We start from the raw sequence: 16,261 nt of genomic DNA, 5'->3' as shown, positions 1-16,261 counted from the left end.
TCTTTGATTTAAAAAAGGAAGAATGACAAGATCCAAGTTGGTGCTGTTGTTCCTCTAAAGTATTTTTAAGACTTCTCGTTGCAAAGGTTTTCAGCTGTGTCTAAGATCATGTAAATTCAGAAGAGTTCAGCTGAATCAGGTAGTGCAGCATCTTACACTCCAGCCTGGCGCAAAATTTGGTTGCTACAAATTTCAAATTCCTGATGTATTTACATGTGATTATGCTGCAAGTTGCAGAGATGCTTTCTCAGGAAAGCACTGACTTTGGAAATATGTTATCCAAAGTCATCACATCATAGAAAATAAACAGTTTGGTGATAACCTTGCCACTGTTGCACAGTTAATGTGTTGCTAATAAAAACAACCACAAAAACTGCTGGTTTGGGATCAAGTCCCTGGGGGCTAAAAGGCTGCTAGAGAAGGACAGGATCATTACCTCCCCTGTACCTTCTGCCAGAAAAGTACCATTGAAAAATTTCCTCTGGTTCTTGCTCCTGCAGATCTTGAGCTCCCTCTAACCGCTTGTTTTTGTAATGAAAACTCAACAGGGATGAGTTTTCATTACAACTCTTAAAATAATCAGCATTCCACATGTTTAGCTCTGTGTCCCAGCATATTGAGGACTTAATGGTGGGAAGGGAAATCAGAAAACTTAATGGAACCAAGAGATAAATAATAGAAAATATGTTCTTGTAGTACAAATAGCTCCTATTTACAAAATGCTTATTCCAAATGGGAAAATTTGAAAAAAATTAGCTGTGAGTCACACCACATTATATAAAGTTATGAAAACTAGTGTTTACAAATTGACAAATTGGCTGTGTGTATGATAGATATTGTAGTAATTGTGACAATTGCTATTTTCACTTTCTGATTGTTTGAAAATCTCATTGTGGTGGTGTATGTTTTCATGAATCTTCACACTGATGTACTGGGACTCCACTGAACTACCTAAAACTAAAAATGACCGGAGTCGTGAGAGCTCTCTGCATTTGCATGTTGATAGGCTTTTCCAAAGCATGTCTCATTTCATTAGTAAATAAAAAGACATTAATTAAAATGTTTCTATGTCCAAATATACACAGGATGACAGAAACGGTTTTTTGAAGCGTGCAGAGGAATGGTATTGTTATTTTTGCTAATCCAACCTAAGCTGATACTTATATAGGTACACTTTTCAAAGATGAGTAGGGTAATGATTTCTTAAGTCAGCTCCCATTATTATATTGTCACTTGTTATAACATCCAGACAGTGGCCAGAGGTACTGCCACCAGGCAGTTTATTTTGGAAAAACCGTGTTCTTGCTGAGGACACCCTTCACCTGGAAGTACAGAAATGTAGCTTTAGACACTACTCTAGCCAGATCTGTCCCACCAGGTAGTGCATAAAGTAAAATGAGTAATTTCTAGTGTTTCTTCATTCTTTTCTGTTGTGCTGTGCATGGAAATGACCAGTATGAAATACTAGCACAAACTTGCAGCATAAAGTACCACTGGTACTGCTGCTGCTTAATAAATGTAAACTCAACTGAGACTGTGCATGTATGTTTTATTTTCATTCCTTGGAGAGCCTGATCTGTTTGTCCCAAAGAAGCAAAGCTATGTGTGCATCATAAACAGAAAAAATGTAGCCTAACCCCGCTCTGTATGGTAGAAGTAATGCTGCCAGGTGGTCAGCTGCCATCCTGCAGGTGCTGTGGTGCTTCTTTAAGGAAAGGAACTGCTTTGGCTGTTACTAAAGCAATTAAAAGCCATTAAAACAAATAGAACCCCAGAAAGCAGCAGATCTAAGAGATTCAACTAGAAAAGTAGCAGTCATTCTTGTTTGATTAACAGAAAAATCACTAGTGGTATTGACATTCAGGAGTTTGTAGTTGCTTTAAGATTTTTACATCCCATTGAAATGAATGGGTACTACTTTAGTACTATATTCAGATTTAACAGCACATTGATCTGTTACCCATTTGAATTGTCATGGCTTCTATTATCACTTTACAAAGCTAGACATTATTTCACACAGAGTGAAAGGTTGGTGTCTAAGAACTCCTCTTGACATCCTTCAGATTACAATGCTTTGAATCACATTGCTATTGATTTCCTCAAGCTTATTTTCTGTGTATTTTGATGACAACAAGTCCCAGTCCCATTGACAGTGGAAGTTTTGCAGATGAATGTAATGATGTCTGATATTGACCCTCCAGATGAAACCCTTAAGATTAATATGGAAGGAAAAACAGCCTGTTGTGATAGTGTTCAGGTGACTGGGTGTTTCTAGATGGAAAATGATGCTGCCTTTCCAACCACCACCTCTCAGCACAGGCTACCATAGTAATGATAGTAGAGGAATCGAGTGGTTGCTTCCTCTCAGGTCAACGGAGGTCAGCTTCTCTGTGGAGAAATTAGACTTCACCAAGTTCATTTAAGCAAAGATGCACCTGTGTCTGAATCCCTTTGAGTGAACTTTGTTCCTTGTTTTGTGTCGCAGTAAAAACCTATCTGGGCTAAGTGTATTAGGGACTAGGGGGTTTCTTGCTATTAAAAGTAAGCTGTTAAGTTAAAAACATTTCTTAATTCCATCTTCTGTTGCTCCTGTGTGAGCTCTGAATATAAAATTTCATATTTAAAGAATGTTTCCTATTTCTGGATGACATGATTTATGACTCCACTTGCTGCTGGAGAATAAGGAAAATTGTGTTGATAACTGACACTAGGATTTGAACTAAAGCAAGTTTTTGGCCAAGAACAGTTAGCTTAAAAAATTTTCACTGGAATCTGATTCTACCAGAGTATCTTCACAGCCTTACAACATCATCCTTTATCATGTTCAGAGCTTCCCCAGGAGTGGCCTATTGAAATGGTCAAGAACTTCCTTGTGGTCCCTTGTGCTATGGGCAGAGATGTTTGCTTTGGTTGTGACTGTAGAATGGAAACCATTCAGAATTCACGGTGTAAAATTGGGGTGAGAAGGCTCCTCACAACAGTTGCATGGGGTGGAAGGTGATGTAGTATTTATGAATGTGCACACACCTGCATATCTGACTTCATGTCTGCAGTGGTTTTGGGGATAGTAACAAATGATACTGCAGTTGCTCAAAGCAGTAGGAGAGTGAAAGGTGCACATCTACAGAATGATTAACACTGTGAAACATTGGAATACCAGATTCATGTCATGAACTCTTAACAGGAAAGGTTGGGAAGTCTTGGGCCACTGCTGTGTTGCTCTGAGACAAACACAACTTCACCTGGGCAGAAATGATAAGATTTTCACCTTCTCAGCTTCTACCTTCCTGTGTTTTTCTCACTGCACTGACATCCTGTATTCCTAGTACAGCATCAAGCTGTTCTTCCAGTTGCACTCTATATTTCATGTGCTGAGAGATGGAGGAGTACAACAGTGCCACAACTGGCTTCTATGTCTCTGTAGCCAAGACACTGCAGTGCAGGCCCATGGTCATGATATTCTCAGCATGGAAGTGCATTACTGTCATGGGAACATGCACAGGGATGCACTTCAGCACCTGACAAACACATGGAAGGTTTGGTTTTCTCTCCCTTTTGAACCACAGTCTTTGGTAGTTTTGCAAATGCTTAAAGTCTACCCTGTTTCATTCCTTATTTTAGAGTTTCCTTTGAGTTGTGTCACCATTTAAGCACTACTTTGTGTCAGTTTTCATACCTCTCTTTTCTCCACAGTTAAGTAGTTACAGACTATTAAGTGTGCTAATGCTGCGGTTGCCGTATGTGAAAAGTTGGTCATTGGTGTTCACTAAGAGCTAATGGAGATACTGCAATAACACAGTGGAACCTTTATAAATCAACCAGCAGTTGGAGAATTGTGGGCTATTTCTGAATCCTCTGAGTCTATGGAAAAGGTGAAGTACTTAAATCTTCATTTTGTGATCAGAAGGCAGCATGAAAGAGAAATTTATTCTCTGATAGCAATATAATGTACAACAATATAGATAAGAGATGGTGGATCTTAAATAATTTCCTTTTATGGGTTATACATGAACAAAAACCAAAGATGAATGAGAGGCTGGTGAGATTAATCAGGCCATATGCTGCAATGCCTTAATAATGAATGTAAGAATAATGAATGCCAGTCAGTTTCTATTAAATGTAATGGCCAGTCATTTACCACCTCATTAAAAGATCAGGACATCCAATTTTCTTGTATGTGAAAACCAAAACAAATAGTAATTAAAATTTTCTGATAGGGCATTGCATTCTCTTGGGGCTGTATCAGGACACGTGGACAAGAAAATTGTATGCCAAAGTAGCATCTATAGATAGGTGTAAGAATTTTGGGTGTATTTGTGTATGTACTGTGTTTCATTAAGATTTGTCATCAAGGGGAAGTACTGCTTTTTACTCGTTTTAGTATTTGCTGCAGCACCTGGATGTTTTTGAGGTTGTTCCCTACCTCATCTACAGGAGACTCTGAGGTTCAACAGTGCCATCCTGTGGATGATCTTACAGATCTGAAAGCTCTGGCAGACAAATGACCTCAACACAATAAATTATTATAGAATATCAGATACTGTATGTCCCCATGCAATCAGCTAAAACATTTCCCTCTGGTAGTCAGTCAGACTAATTTTTACTTTTCTGTCCAGAAAATTAGTAACCTAAATGTATTATAACCAATAGGAAATTATTTCAAGCAAGCTGATGAGCAGAGTGCTTGTTAGTTTTATTCTGTTGCTGAGAAGTGTGATTTTAATCATCTCAGTGTGGTTTTAATCATCTTGGAATTTATTATTGCAGACAATGCCAAAATCAAAGGCAACTGTAAATTCAAATAAGCACCTTTGTAATGACATATCTGGACATCTTTAGATGGAAACAAAGCATTAGATAGAAACTAAGACAGTTAATGTTCATGTTTCATAACCAGAAAATACAAATTCCCAAACAATCTTGAAGATTAAGCTGGATGATTTGAACAACTGGGAACAATACCTTCAATTGCAGAGATAGAAGGGCAGGATTAAGGTTTGAAATTTTGTTGACTGAAAAGGAAATTCTGCTCAGAATACTTGGGGAATCTTCTGTTCATGGAGATAGTATCATGCCAGGAAAAATTAAAAACCTACAAAACTTGGTCTCATTAGGGAGCAGGTGGGGGGATCAGTGAGTAACTGCAGATCATGGTATTTCATATATGGTTTTAATTTGCCTGCCTAAGCTAATTGTGAGGAAAGTGAATGGTGTTTGGAAATGAGCAGGGAAATAAAGGGCAAGCTGATCAGTGGAAGGCTCTGCTCACTTCTCAAGTCCCTGCTGGTTTGGGGTGCTGGAGGGACAAGAGTATACTGTCTATGTGCTGCCTTTGCCTGAAGGGTCAGGGAGCTGGGTGCAGCTCCAGGTCCTGTGTTGTAATCTCTTTGGTTTGCAGGAATTTCTTCTTTGCTTTCTCCATGCCTGTCACAGAAATTGCTCCTTTGCTTTGCAGAGCTATAAGCCAACTATGAGTCGCAATATGTGCCACTGGATGGTTTGATTAAAACAAGGAAACACCAAGTAACAAACTCTAGCATTATTCTTGGATAGTTAAAAATGATGAAGTAATTTGTGGTTCCAAAGTCTGCAAAAAACATGTATTTATAGATTCCTTGTATCTATTTGCCAGGCTTACTTAAAAGAGCAAAAAGTGATCAGTGATAAGACATACCATTAATTCCTATGAATATTAAAAGATAAATATGAATCATTCCTATTCTGTAATCATAAAGATGAATCATTCCAACTAGAAGATTAGTTTAACACAGTTTTAATGATATAACTTTCGTCTAACATATTTTGACAAAAAAAATCATCCAGTCTAACAAAAGCCTTGCATTCATGTAGTTTTGTCCTTTTTAAAGTAGGCTAACCTGTTTTGAATGTCAGCATAGTGGAAATTTTGAGATTGATGCCTTATTTTAGGAGGTTTTACATTTAATTCTATTTTAAGGGTATCTGCTATTAATAATTTTAAATGTAGTCTTCTGCAAGTGTCACTTTCTACTTATACAGTAAAGAAGGTAAATGAAAGCAATATTATTTACTCCTCTGTATACTGTATGCTAATAGTTCTTAGCTCTCTCCTTATGTGGGTTCTTTGCTCTCTCTGCTCTTCTGCTCTCTCAGCTATTTTTTCCATCTATATTTTTTGCATTAGTTCTTCACTTACTGTGTTCCTGGCCTGAGGACCATATTTTAATTGAGGTGTACTGTGAGGTACTATTTTTACTATTGCTTTTTCTCATTCTCTCTTTGTCTTGGTATGTTATTTTGATTTTTCTGATCACCAGTGTACATGAGGCACTCACCTTCTGCACTGTCTGGCTGCAGTGAGATCCATTTCCCATTTTAGGGGCTTTTATGATCGTGTGGACAGGAACTATGCCTATGCATGGGGGTGTTTCCTGGTTTTATCATCTCTGAATGGAGCCCTTTGGTGTGGACTGCACTGTGAGCAGTGCTCACAGTCCTCCCTCTAGATTGGATCTGCTGTTCGAACTGCTGCTGGAAGCCAGCATTAGATCCAATCCCTCCCATCAGGTAAGGGATGCAGTAGGCAATTTGGGTGCTCCAAACACTGGAGTGGCTGCAGGTGTTCATCCCCCCACCGCCGTGTGCTCTGCTTTGTTCTGCATTTGGAACCACTCTGCAAGAGCTGTGAATTTGTGTAACCTCTGTGTGTGTACATGCACAGCCTCTGCACGTATGTGCACACGCTCACCGCCCTTATAGAGATACAGTTAACTCTAAATTTCCCTGCGGAATTAGAAAACTGATTTAGTCGGTTTCTCTGTTTTAATGGAGTTGGATAAATACTCATCTGCCCTGTGTGTGTTCTGTGGCCTCTAAAAGATTTCACAGTAACTCCTGTGTCACCGTGTTTGTCTTTACAGTACGTCTGTCATACTTGAGTTCAACCAACCCCTCTAAGGAGAAGGCATAAGATTTTAGTATTATTAGTACCTCGTTTCATCTAGTTAATGATCTCTTTGAGTTATCTCATCTTCTTTGTGATTTACTTTCCATGTCAGATAAAGATCATATTCAAGCTAAGTATTATGAAATAATAGAAGTCTTTATTCTATTTGAACAGTCAGGATAAATGAATCCAGTAGAGAATCTGATGTTAAACAGGTGCAGCAGCACACATGTAAAATCAGGATAAGTTCTCTGAACACTTAGATCTTAACAGATGTGTTCTTTTTCTCCATATGTTATAACAAAATAAGGATTTGCTCTGCAAGTATTAACACAAACGCTAACCAGTCTTGGCAAACACAAAACTGTGTTCCTTACACAGTATCAGCTGTGGCTATTAATTAACTTTAAATAAATGAATGCATTAAATAGCTGTAAAGCACACATATGTATATCCATGCTAAATAGTTTTTATCAGAAAATAAATTTTTTGCTTTCTTGTTTACTGATGCCTAGACAAAGGAATGCTGTATCTTCAAAACAACATCTGTCAAACCAATTTTCATCAGATTAAGTATATCCTCAGAACAACCATCACAGCTTACAAAATACTGGAAATGTAGGTTGTGCTCTGCATAAAACACCAATAGAATTTAAAGCACTTAAAAGTGTTTTACAAATGTAGCAATGATAGCCTGTGCCTGTTCTCCATTTTTGTTTCTGTTTTCAAGAGGTTCTTGGGAAAGATGATGAGTGATGTTGCAACACTGCAATCCCAGTAGATGTCTCAGAGTGCAATTACAGAGTTGTGGTCCTGGCAGCTAATCTGGATCCACAAAAGCCCACAGTCTGGGAGTCTGGCAGTAGAGATTGAATTTATTATGACAAAGTTCATCTGTGGGAAGATTTCTCTCATTAGGAATGAAATTAAAGCATGAATCAGTGACTGATTATCCAGGCCTTTCTCTGATCTGTTGGATTCTTCATTAGTACAGATGTGTGATTATATGTGCTCTGGCCTGGTTCTGGTTCTATAGATCATCAAGATAATGAATAATATTTTTTTTAAGATTTTTTTCTGGAGCAATATAATCTGGTAAAAATGTAAGGAAAGCCAGTGGCTTGACATAGGACATAAATACTGACACACTTAATCATTCTCATTTCTGGCCAGCTTTCTGTCTTTTTCCCTGCTACAAGATAATTAATATATGGAAATGAGCTTCCTATTAGGCTGGTGTGTCTTCTGCAGTAGCAAAGAATTTTGCCTGTTTAACGAGTTAGAGAGGTGAAACCTCATTACTGTGTGCACCTGCAGCTGATCATGGAAACTTAGGGCAGCCAGAAACAAGTGCCAGGGTTTCTGCAAGATAGATGGAGGGGACAGGCACTTGAGCTGGAAGCCGGGTCAGCATTCCTATTAGTTCTTCCATTTAAAAAGCTGGAAATCTAGTATGAAGCAGGAGGAGTCCAGTCAAAAATCCATGGAGATGGCAAAGAAGGGGGAAAGTCAAGAAGAAAACTCTTCCAGCTGCATCTGGGAGTAGGTACCTTTTGCAACTGTTTCCTGTTAGGTTGTTCCCTGTGTGTCAGTGCTATCCTAGAATGTGCCACGTGAACCCTAAGTGAGGTGTTCCCACATGCCTGTGGGAGAGCCCTTATCTGTCCTGCTTCCAAGGCCGTGTAACTAAAGACAGTCACAGAACCCACTGCATACAAACAAGGCTGAATATGTTATGTCGTGATAGTGTTCAAGGTACATGCTTTGTGTCTGAAGAATATAGTTTTTACTAGGAAAACAGTACTGCTGACTTTTGTATTCCTTATAAAGATGCGCTAGCTGCTTCTGAAGTATTACCTGAAGCATAAACCTCAGACTGGATTTTAGCTTACCTGAAAATGACAATGATCTTTACAGGATCTTCAGCCTAATTCCTGAAACAAAAGAACATACAATAAAATTAAAATAAGTACAGAAATCTGCCAAGGATTCTAACTATCCAGCTCTATCATGTACTTGGGAGACCTAGCAATTGCAAGTTTGGGTCCTTGAAATATTAATAGCATGACATTTCAACAGGAGACCAGGGTTCTTGAGAAGATTGTGCAATTTGCAGTAGTAAAAGATGTGTTCAAAATTACCATGCAAGAGATTCCTTCTGGTTGTCATTTTTGGCCAAAGCCATGCAGCATTGCACTTGTTTTTAAAGCAAGAATTATGAACCACACAGCAGGTAATACAGTGAGGTAGTTGGTGAACAGCTCGTGGCACATTCAGCAGATGCAGGCTCGTTTGGGGAAATGTTGATTTGAATTCCATGCATCATCCAAGCATAATGAACATTGAAAGGTCATGTTAAGAATATTTTAAAAAATCCTTCTGATTTGACTTTTTCACTATCCAGTATTGTTAATAACGCAATGTCAAGCAAAAAACGGTTTCTCTGAGTGTGACTAAAGCCAGATTCCATGTATAGTGGAAGAATACATTGCCATGCTTTTTTTTCCCCCTTTAATGTTCCTTTCCTTTATAATGTCGTGGTGTGTGTGAACCATACCTTGAGCCACTGCAGTACATCTGTATTTTCTCAGTCAGAGTTATTTCTTTGAGCTTGTTACTCAGCATCCAGTAAGTCTCATGCAGACTGTAACATACTAATTGGCTCAGTACAATTAGAATGAAATGGAAGTGTTTTGCTCTTGTTCTTTGCTTGTTATTAGTTTGTACTGACAGAAAATTGGATTGAAAATGTCTAATATAGATATCAAAATGTTATTTCTCATTGCAGGAAATATCACTGTTACTCTTCCGTGGATGTATTTTAAAGCAGAACTCTCTTCCTTTCTCCTTTTTCTTCTAACCTTGTCTTTCTCTTTCTGACTTTTTAAAAATTTCTAGGAGGGATGCTGTGCTTTTTTAAATAACCAAGCTGTTCAGAGACTGAGTAGCAATACTGTGACTTAAACAGGGCTGAGGAAATATTTATGAGTTCATTATATCAAGTCTAATACTGTGCTGCTTGTTATCTTAACTTCACACATCATCCTGTTAATAAATTTTTACAAGCTGTGTAGTTGTAAAGTGCACCATAGTAATCACTATCATTCCTCTAATAAGTCATTTGATTTGTGTGTGCTTTGTGCTGTTGCAGCCTCGTGAGCTGTAACATCTCAGGGCAGAGCCCTCCCTGTGGCCGAGGTTAATGAACCGCCTGCCCTGAGTCCTCAGTTACAGATGTTCTCAGGGGAAGGGACACCTTCACCTCGCCACTCTGCTTCCCTTTGCAGTGCCTCAGGTTACATGGTTTTCTTACAAAATTGCCTCTTTGTGGAGATTTTCTGGAGCTCCAGGTCTCAAGCCTTCTGCAGACTCCGTGCAGATGAGTGGTTTTACTTGCCCCAGAGGCACCGGGATTGCTGAGTGTCTGCAATTCAGACACGGGCAATGCCAGCAGGGCGGGCAGTTGGATGCGCCTGTGCCGTGGCCTCCAGGTAGAGGTGGTCACTTCAGGAGATCGGGGACCCACGGTGGCTCGTGCTGACCAAGCTTCAGGGAACTCTAGCTGTGGGGAGTCTGTTCCTGTTGGTGTGGATGGAGGGTCTGCAAATGAGAAACCAGGATAAGCTTTGCTTTATATTTTTTAATATTTGTTTGATCACAGACTATTGTTTTTCTTGTAATAGACTACCTGCTTGAAAATCTATTATGAAAGTGCAGATAGTTGCTCTTCCTGAGACTCAGAATCCTCATTCATTTGATTGACAGATGTGAACTTGAAATTTATTTTATTCTCTAACACAGCAGTGACTTTAGTCCAGCTACAGTTTTCATTGTGCAATACAAATACACTAAGCCTAAAGTACTGCTGGCAGTTTATGTATAAAATTTGAGGATTAGGAAACTAGTGCAAACAAAGACTCAGCTTTAAGAAGCAGTATTGTTGGACTAGCCTCTTGTCACAATCAGTGTGAAGGAAGAGCAGCCAAAACCTACAGATCTGGTTTTGGCTGCAGTAAGTACTACTAAGGGAATAGTCATTTGAAGAGGAAATTTGTCTTGTCTATTTGAAACATTAATCAGTTTCCAAAAATGCTTTTTTTTTTTTTTTCCCATTGTGTGGGTGATTTCCTTTTCATTTTTACCTTCTAAATAAGTGGTGTAAGTAATCCCTCTTATTTTTTTCAGCCCACCTAAGCCAGCGGTGTTCATCTCCGGTGTCATTGCTAGGGTAAGATCATGAGTAAATTTCTCTCAATCATAGCAAAAGTACTGTAAGCTTTTCAGAATTACTGCCAATCAGAGCAAAATTAATCTTTTTCATACCCCTTTTTCTTTTGTGAGAAGAAGCCTCATGTTTTCCATATTCGTGAAGGCCCTTTGAGCATACTTCCTGGGTTTGTGTGAAATTGAAATTATTCATTGAAATTATTTCCACCATTTTTCTTTGAATTTTAGCACTTTAAGTTTATTAGATTGTCTTTTCATATCTAAGCTAGATATTACTGTATTCATTTCTTTTGGAATCAGCTGTATATTAACTGCTGCTGTAGCTTGATCTGTGATGAGGAGCAGCCCTCCTGCCTGTAAGGATACATGCTTGAAGATAGTGTGTCTCAGCTGCCATATGTGCCTTGAGGTACTGGGGATTCAGGGTGTTATTCCTGGGCTTTAAGAGCAGGCAGGAGCTATAAATCCTTAGTATTAACTAGCCATTAAGCATGTGATCAGTAATTTGTGCATTGTGACAGGGGTTTTGTCATGGCTTTATGTAGTGGTTACCTTACATCACTGGGGTTTGTAGTGTGGTTTACTGTAAGATCTGTAGTTCTGTCAGATCCCATAGGTGGAAAGAGTGAGCTGATGCAATTTTCCTTAGCCCATAAGGAATAGGCAATTGGCAGCATCAGGGGAGAGAAGGTAGAAAACATTGAGTCTGAGGAGAGCAGATCTTTGAAAATTGGAAGCAAGTTGGAGTAGAGAAAAACATACAAAATGTAACAAGTTAACATAGTGATTAAAACAAACCCGTGTAAGATTATTGCCCTGTGAGCCAGCAGAATGCCCGGAGTTTCTGGTATGTGATGTGTTTGTCCCCCTTTCTGAAAGGGGAAGCTGTGGTGCTCTTGTCCCCCTGTCACTGAGCACTGATGGTGTTTGTTTCCTGTTGTTTTTTGAAAGCCTCCTGGGACTGACCCTAGAAATGGCAATAGTAAATAGGTGGCATGTGGGTTACACCTGAACTGAGACTGCCCAGCAGCAGCACCTGAGAGCTAGCACTAGCACACCTGGTTAGCAGGGCAGGTTAAACTTAAAAGCCAGCCATCCCTAAGATTTGAGTCATAAGTAATTTTAGATCCTGTTTTCTTCCTAAAAACTGGCATTGTTTAGCCTGGAAAAGAGAAGGCTTTGGGATGGCTTAACTACGGCCCTCCATTGCCTGAAGGGAGCCTACAAGAAAAATGGAGAGGGTCTCATTACAAAAGCATGGAATGACAGGACAAGGGGGAGTGGATTCAGACTGAAAGAGTAGGTTTAGATCAGATGTTAAGAAAAATACTTTACTGTGGAGATGGTGAGGCACTGGAGCAGGTTGCCCAGAGAAGTTGTGGATGCCCCATCCCTGGAATTGTTCAAAGCCAGGATGGAGTCCTCAGCATCCTGGTCTAGTGGAAGATGTCCCTGCCCATGGCATTGATGTTGGAACTGGATGATCTTTAAGGTTCCTTCCAACCCATTTTGCAATTCTGATTCCTACAGCAGGCTTTTTGTGCAGGTATTTTTCATGCTGCCGTGACTTACTTTTAAAATAGTCTGTTCTTTCTAGTGGCTTTTTGAAAACCAAACGTGTCTGAAGACAGGAATATTTTGGGGTTTTTTTCCCCTAGGGAAAAACATTAAGATGCTTTATTATTAGATAGTGTGTATAACTGGAAGAAGTGAAGCTTGCATAAGAAAAATTTTGAAGTTGGCTGAAAGGATGAAAACATAGAATGTGTACAGGGGGAGTCCAGAATAACATGCAACACTGTTTTCCATCTGATTGTCACATTTTTTAGAACTTACATCAATTTAAACCAGAAAGTACACTTTTAAAATTCTTTGAACTTTTCCTGCTGTGTTCTTCAAACAGGGAGATAAGGACTTCCCTCCAGCTGCGGCTCAGGTGGCTCATCAGAAACCACATCCTTCTGTGGAAAAGCTTCCTCACCCACAGCACGTCAAGCAGCACATCCACCAGCCTCGCAAATGAGCTCCCCGTCAGCATCTCTGCCAAACTGCTCTCAGTGAATAAGTTTTCAAGAGAAGACAAAAGCCCTTTACTGTCAAATCTGTAAAACTGACATCTAAAATAATGTGCTGTTTCTTTTACTTTAATTCTCAAGGGTAAATAAGAATGAAGGCATTGTTCAGTTGTTATCCCAGATGGAAAATTCTGTATTGAGTATTTGCTGATCAGGGGTGCTTTTTTACAAGATTTTCTTACTGTCAAGATAAAAATTTTAGTATGAATAATATGATTAATGAGCTTAAAAAATGTACTTTTAGTTGTGGACTTACAATAGCAGATAGTTAATGTAGTTTTTAAGCTAAGCCAGTAAGGAAGAAGAGCCCTTTTGTACTGGTACCTTTACTGTCGGGAGGGAGTGTGTTGGGTGTGTTAAGACAGAAGTCAGTGGCTGTCTTGATTATGTAGAGCCCTTGCAGCCTTCAGTATCCTGCAGTTACACCCCAGTGCCCTCTGGATTCAACCAAGGAGATGATGCAAGGGCCCCATAGATTCTCAAGCGGGCAGAGATGCAGCTGCATCTTCTTTACACCCCTTTGCACTCGCACAGTCTTGCTGAGATTTTTCCCTCTGATGGTCTGTGGGTATGGAGAGGAGAGAGAAATCAGAGTCACAAGAACACTGCTGCTGTAGACAACTCATTTGTAATCTCATGGGTCTCACTGGGGGCTGTATTTTTGAGGTGATGATTTTACATTCTAATAACAAGCTGAAGTAGTTCATGACCCTCTGTATTGAACTTAAAATAAGTTGGTGAAAAATCTGTTTACTATTTTTTAATTTAGAATGAGATAATCTTTTGAAATTAAGAGATCCCATTAGTAAATATGTTTATGAGCCAACCTCTTTTGTGCATCGTAGTTTTTCCTAGTCTTCTTATTCTGAAGGACACTAGTGATATGAGGGAGTAAAAAGAAAGTTATTTCCAAGTAGAACAATTGTTTTATTTTTACCACATAATTAAATAATTTGATTTCTCAGTTCAAAGCTACTTGGTTCTGTCATTTTCCTTCCACAACACACCTCTGTGAAAAACAGGAAAAAAAAATTATACATTTTACCTATTTTAAGGTGTCCTTCTGTTTTTAACTGAGTACAAATACAATACAGCCTTATGTACCCTCCTAGTTTAGAAAGTTTTCTATTTTTGATGTCAAAAAAGTGGGAACTAATGCTGCAGCCATTCACCTGGCAAATCAGTGAAATTTTAGGGTCACTTGGGGCTTTACCAGTTCTTTTATGGTTAAAAAAACATAAAGATGAGGAAAATTTAAAAACTGTATTAAAAAAAAAAATCTGCAGATTTAGTAATTATTTCCTGAGTAGGTGATTTAAAACAACAACCAAATAATGGGAAGTATGGCCCATTTCACAAGTGGAATAACTCACTCCATGTGGGTGCGAGGAACCTGACATTTCCATCTCTTCATAGGCTTGAAATGGAAATGATGCAAATTATATGCATGGACATATTTATCCTAAACCTAAGGAAGGATGTACAATCTATATATGCAGTCCTTATTTTCAGTTTGATTAGAAACCATACTTGCCTTAAGGAACGAGGGGTTTTTGTAAGAATTATTCTGTATTAGAGTATGTGCTAACTTCCCAAATCTGCTTTCTGTTTCTGATGTCGGTGCAGAGGCCTTGTTTGTAGCTGCTTGTGAGTGTGCAAATGATTCACAGCAAGCAACTCACTCATAAGGGTAACATTGTTGAGCCTCTTGGGATCTCTGCAGGAGGTGATTTGGTGGCAGGAATGTTTGCAGACTCGGACAGGAGGCGGCTGTGGTGCAGCTGTGGTTGTCCATGTGCTGTGTCAGCAGCGGAGCAGATCATCGCAGTCACTGCTGGTGCCTGCTGGCCTGAGGGGGAGCTGGGTGGGATTCAGCTCTGCCTCGTGCTGTGCCTGCATCTGAGGCAGTGTCTAGAGCCTGCTGTAGTCAGTGGTGGTGCAGTCAGGACAGTCAGCAGAGTTTAGGATTGGCATCATTGGCCGAAGGGAAGGGTCTTTCAGGATGAGCTGGATCACTCTTGGCTCCACTGACTGCAGGGAAAACTAAACTTCCGTGTGGAGGCACACAGTGAGGTGGGGCTGGGTACCTCTGCTCCAGGTCTTGTAACAGGTAGAAATGGTTTTGAAAGCCACGCCACATCTCCATTCTGACAGTAAAAGTTAGGAGCATGGACGCTTTCAGATTACAAACTACTGCTCCTGGTTGTTAATGCAATATATACAGCATATATAGACAATACCTGATTTTGTCTTTGATTACTTAGATAGATATATAAGACTTGTACAATAAAATATGGCTTTTAAGATTGCTTTAGTGGCTTTTAGAGTGCAGAAATTCATACATGATTAGAAAATGTCTCTGTATGAAGGCGTATTATATATGGTTGGGAGGTATCCATGTTTATAACGTAGATGTCCTTACCCCAAAGCATTACCTTGTCCAAAATAATCATAACTGGTGAACTGGATTTCTTACTGATGGTTATTGATACTTTTAAAATATGTTGCAATAGCATGTAAGCACAGGAGATGTTCAGATGTTACCTTGAAATAACTGCAAAAGAAATTTTCTGTAATTGTCCATGTGGCAATAATGCAACAATAAAGCATGAAGTTGTATATTGGGCTCTTTTTTCTCTGTAAGAGCAATGTAAATCAGCAGGGTGCAGCTTTGTGGGATTTATGGGATTTTATTACAGACTGCTGCATGACTAATCAACATTTTATAGATAGTGAAATTTGTTATGAAGTTTTATGACACAGTGGATGAGCTGTTTTGAATAGTCCAGTCTCATGCAAAATAAAAAGTAGATGCTACCAGACAGAATGGGAGTTGCTGTTATCCACTGTGAAATTGGAGATGCTTGCTCAGCCCCTGTGAAGCTAGAGAATCTAAGCCTGGTAATAAACCAGGATGGTAAAGGAAGTTAAATGTAACATTTTCCATTGCTTTGCAAGTTCTAGTCTTTCAGAAAAATATTGTAATCAGAAGAGGTGGCGAGCTTTTCATGAAGCTGCAGTTAACATTTCATAA

At 39.2% G+C, this 16,261-nt stretch overlaps 1 protein-coding gene across 1 annotated transcript in view; it reads left to right on the top strand.

The window, feature by feature from the left end:
- DAP (death associated protein) overlaps positions 1 to 15,846 on the top strand; it is a 52,888-nt gene extending 37,042 nt beyond the window's left edge. Inside the window, exons 3-4 of the mRNA XM_063399994.1 lie at positions 11,111 to 11,153; positions 13,056 to 15,846. Coding sequence (XP_063256064.1) covers positions 11,111 to 11,153; positions 13,056 to 13,175 — 163 coding nt within the window. The 3' untranslated portion in view covers positions 13,176 to 15,846. The remainder of the gene's footprint in view (positions 1 to 11,110; positions 11,154 to 13,055) is intronic.
- Positions 15,847 to 16,261: the final 415 nt, after the last annotated feature.

This window comes from Prinia subflava, chromosome 1 (assembly GCF_021018805.1).
Source record: "Prinia subflava isolate CZ2003 ecotype Zambia chromosome 1, Cam_Psub_1.2, whole genome shotgun sequence".
NCBI classification, from domain to species: domain Eukaryota; kingdom Metazoa; phylum Chordata; class Aves; order Passeriformes; family Cisticolidae; genus Prinia; species Prinia subflava.
Note: the sequence above shows the minus strand (reverse complement) of the source record. Positions and strands in the feature narration are given on the sequence as shown.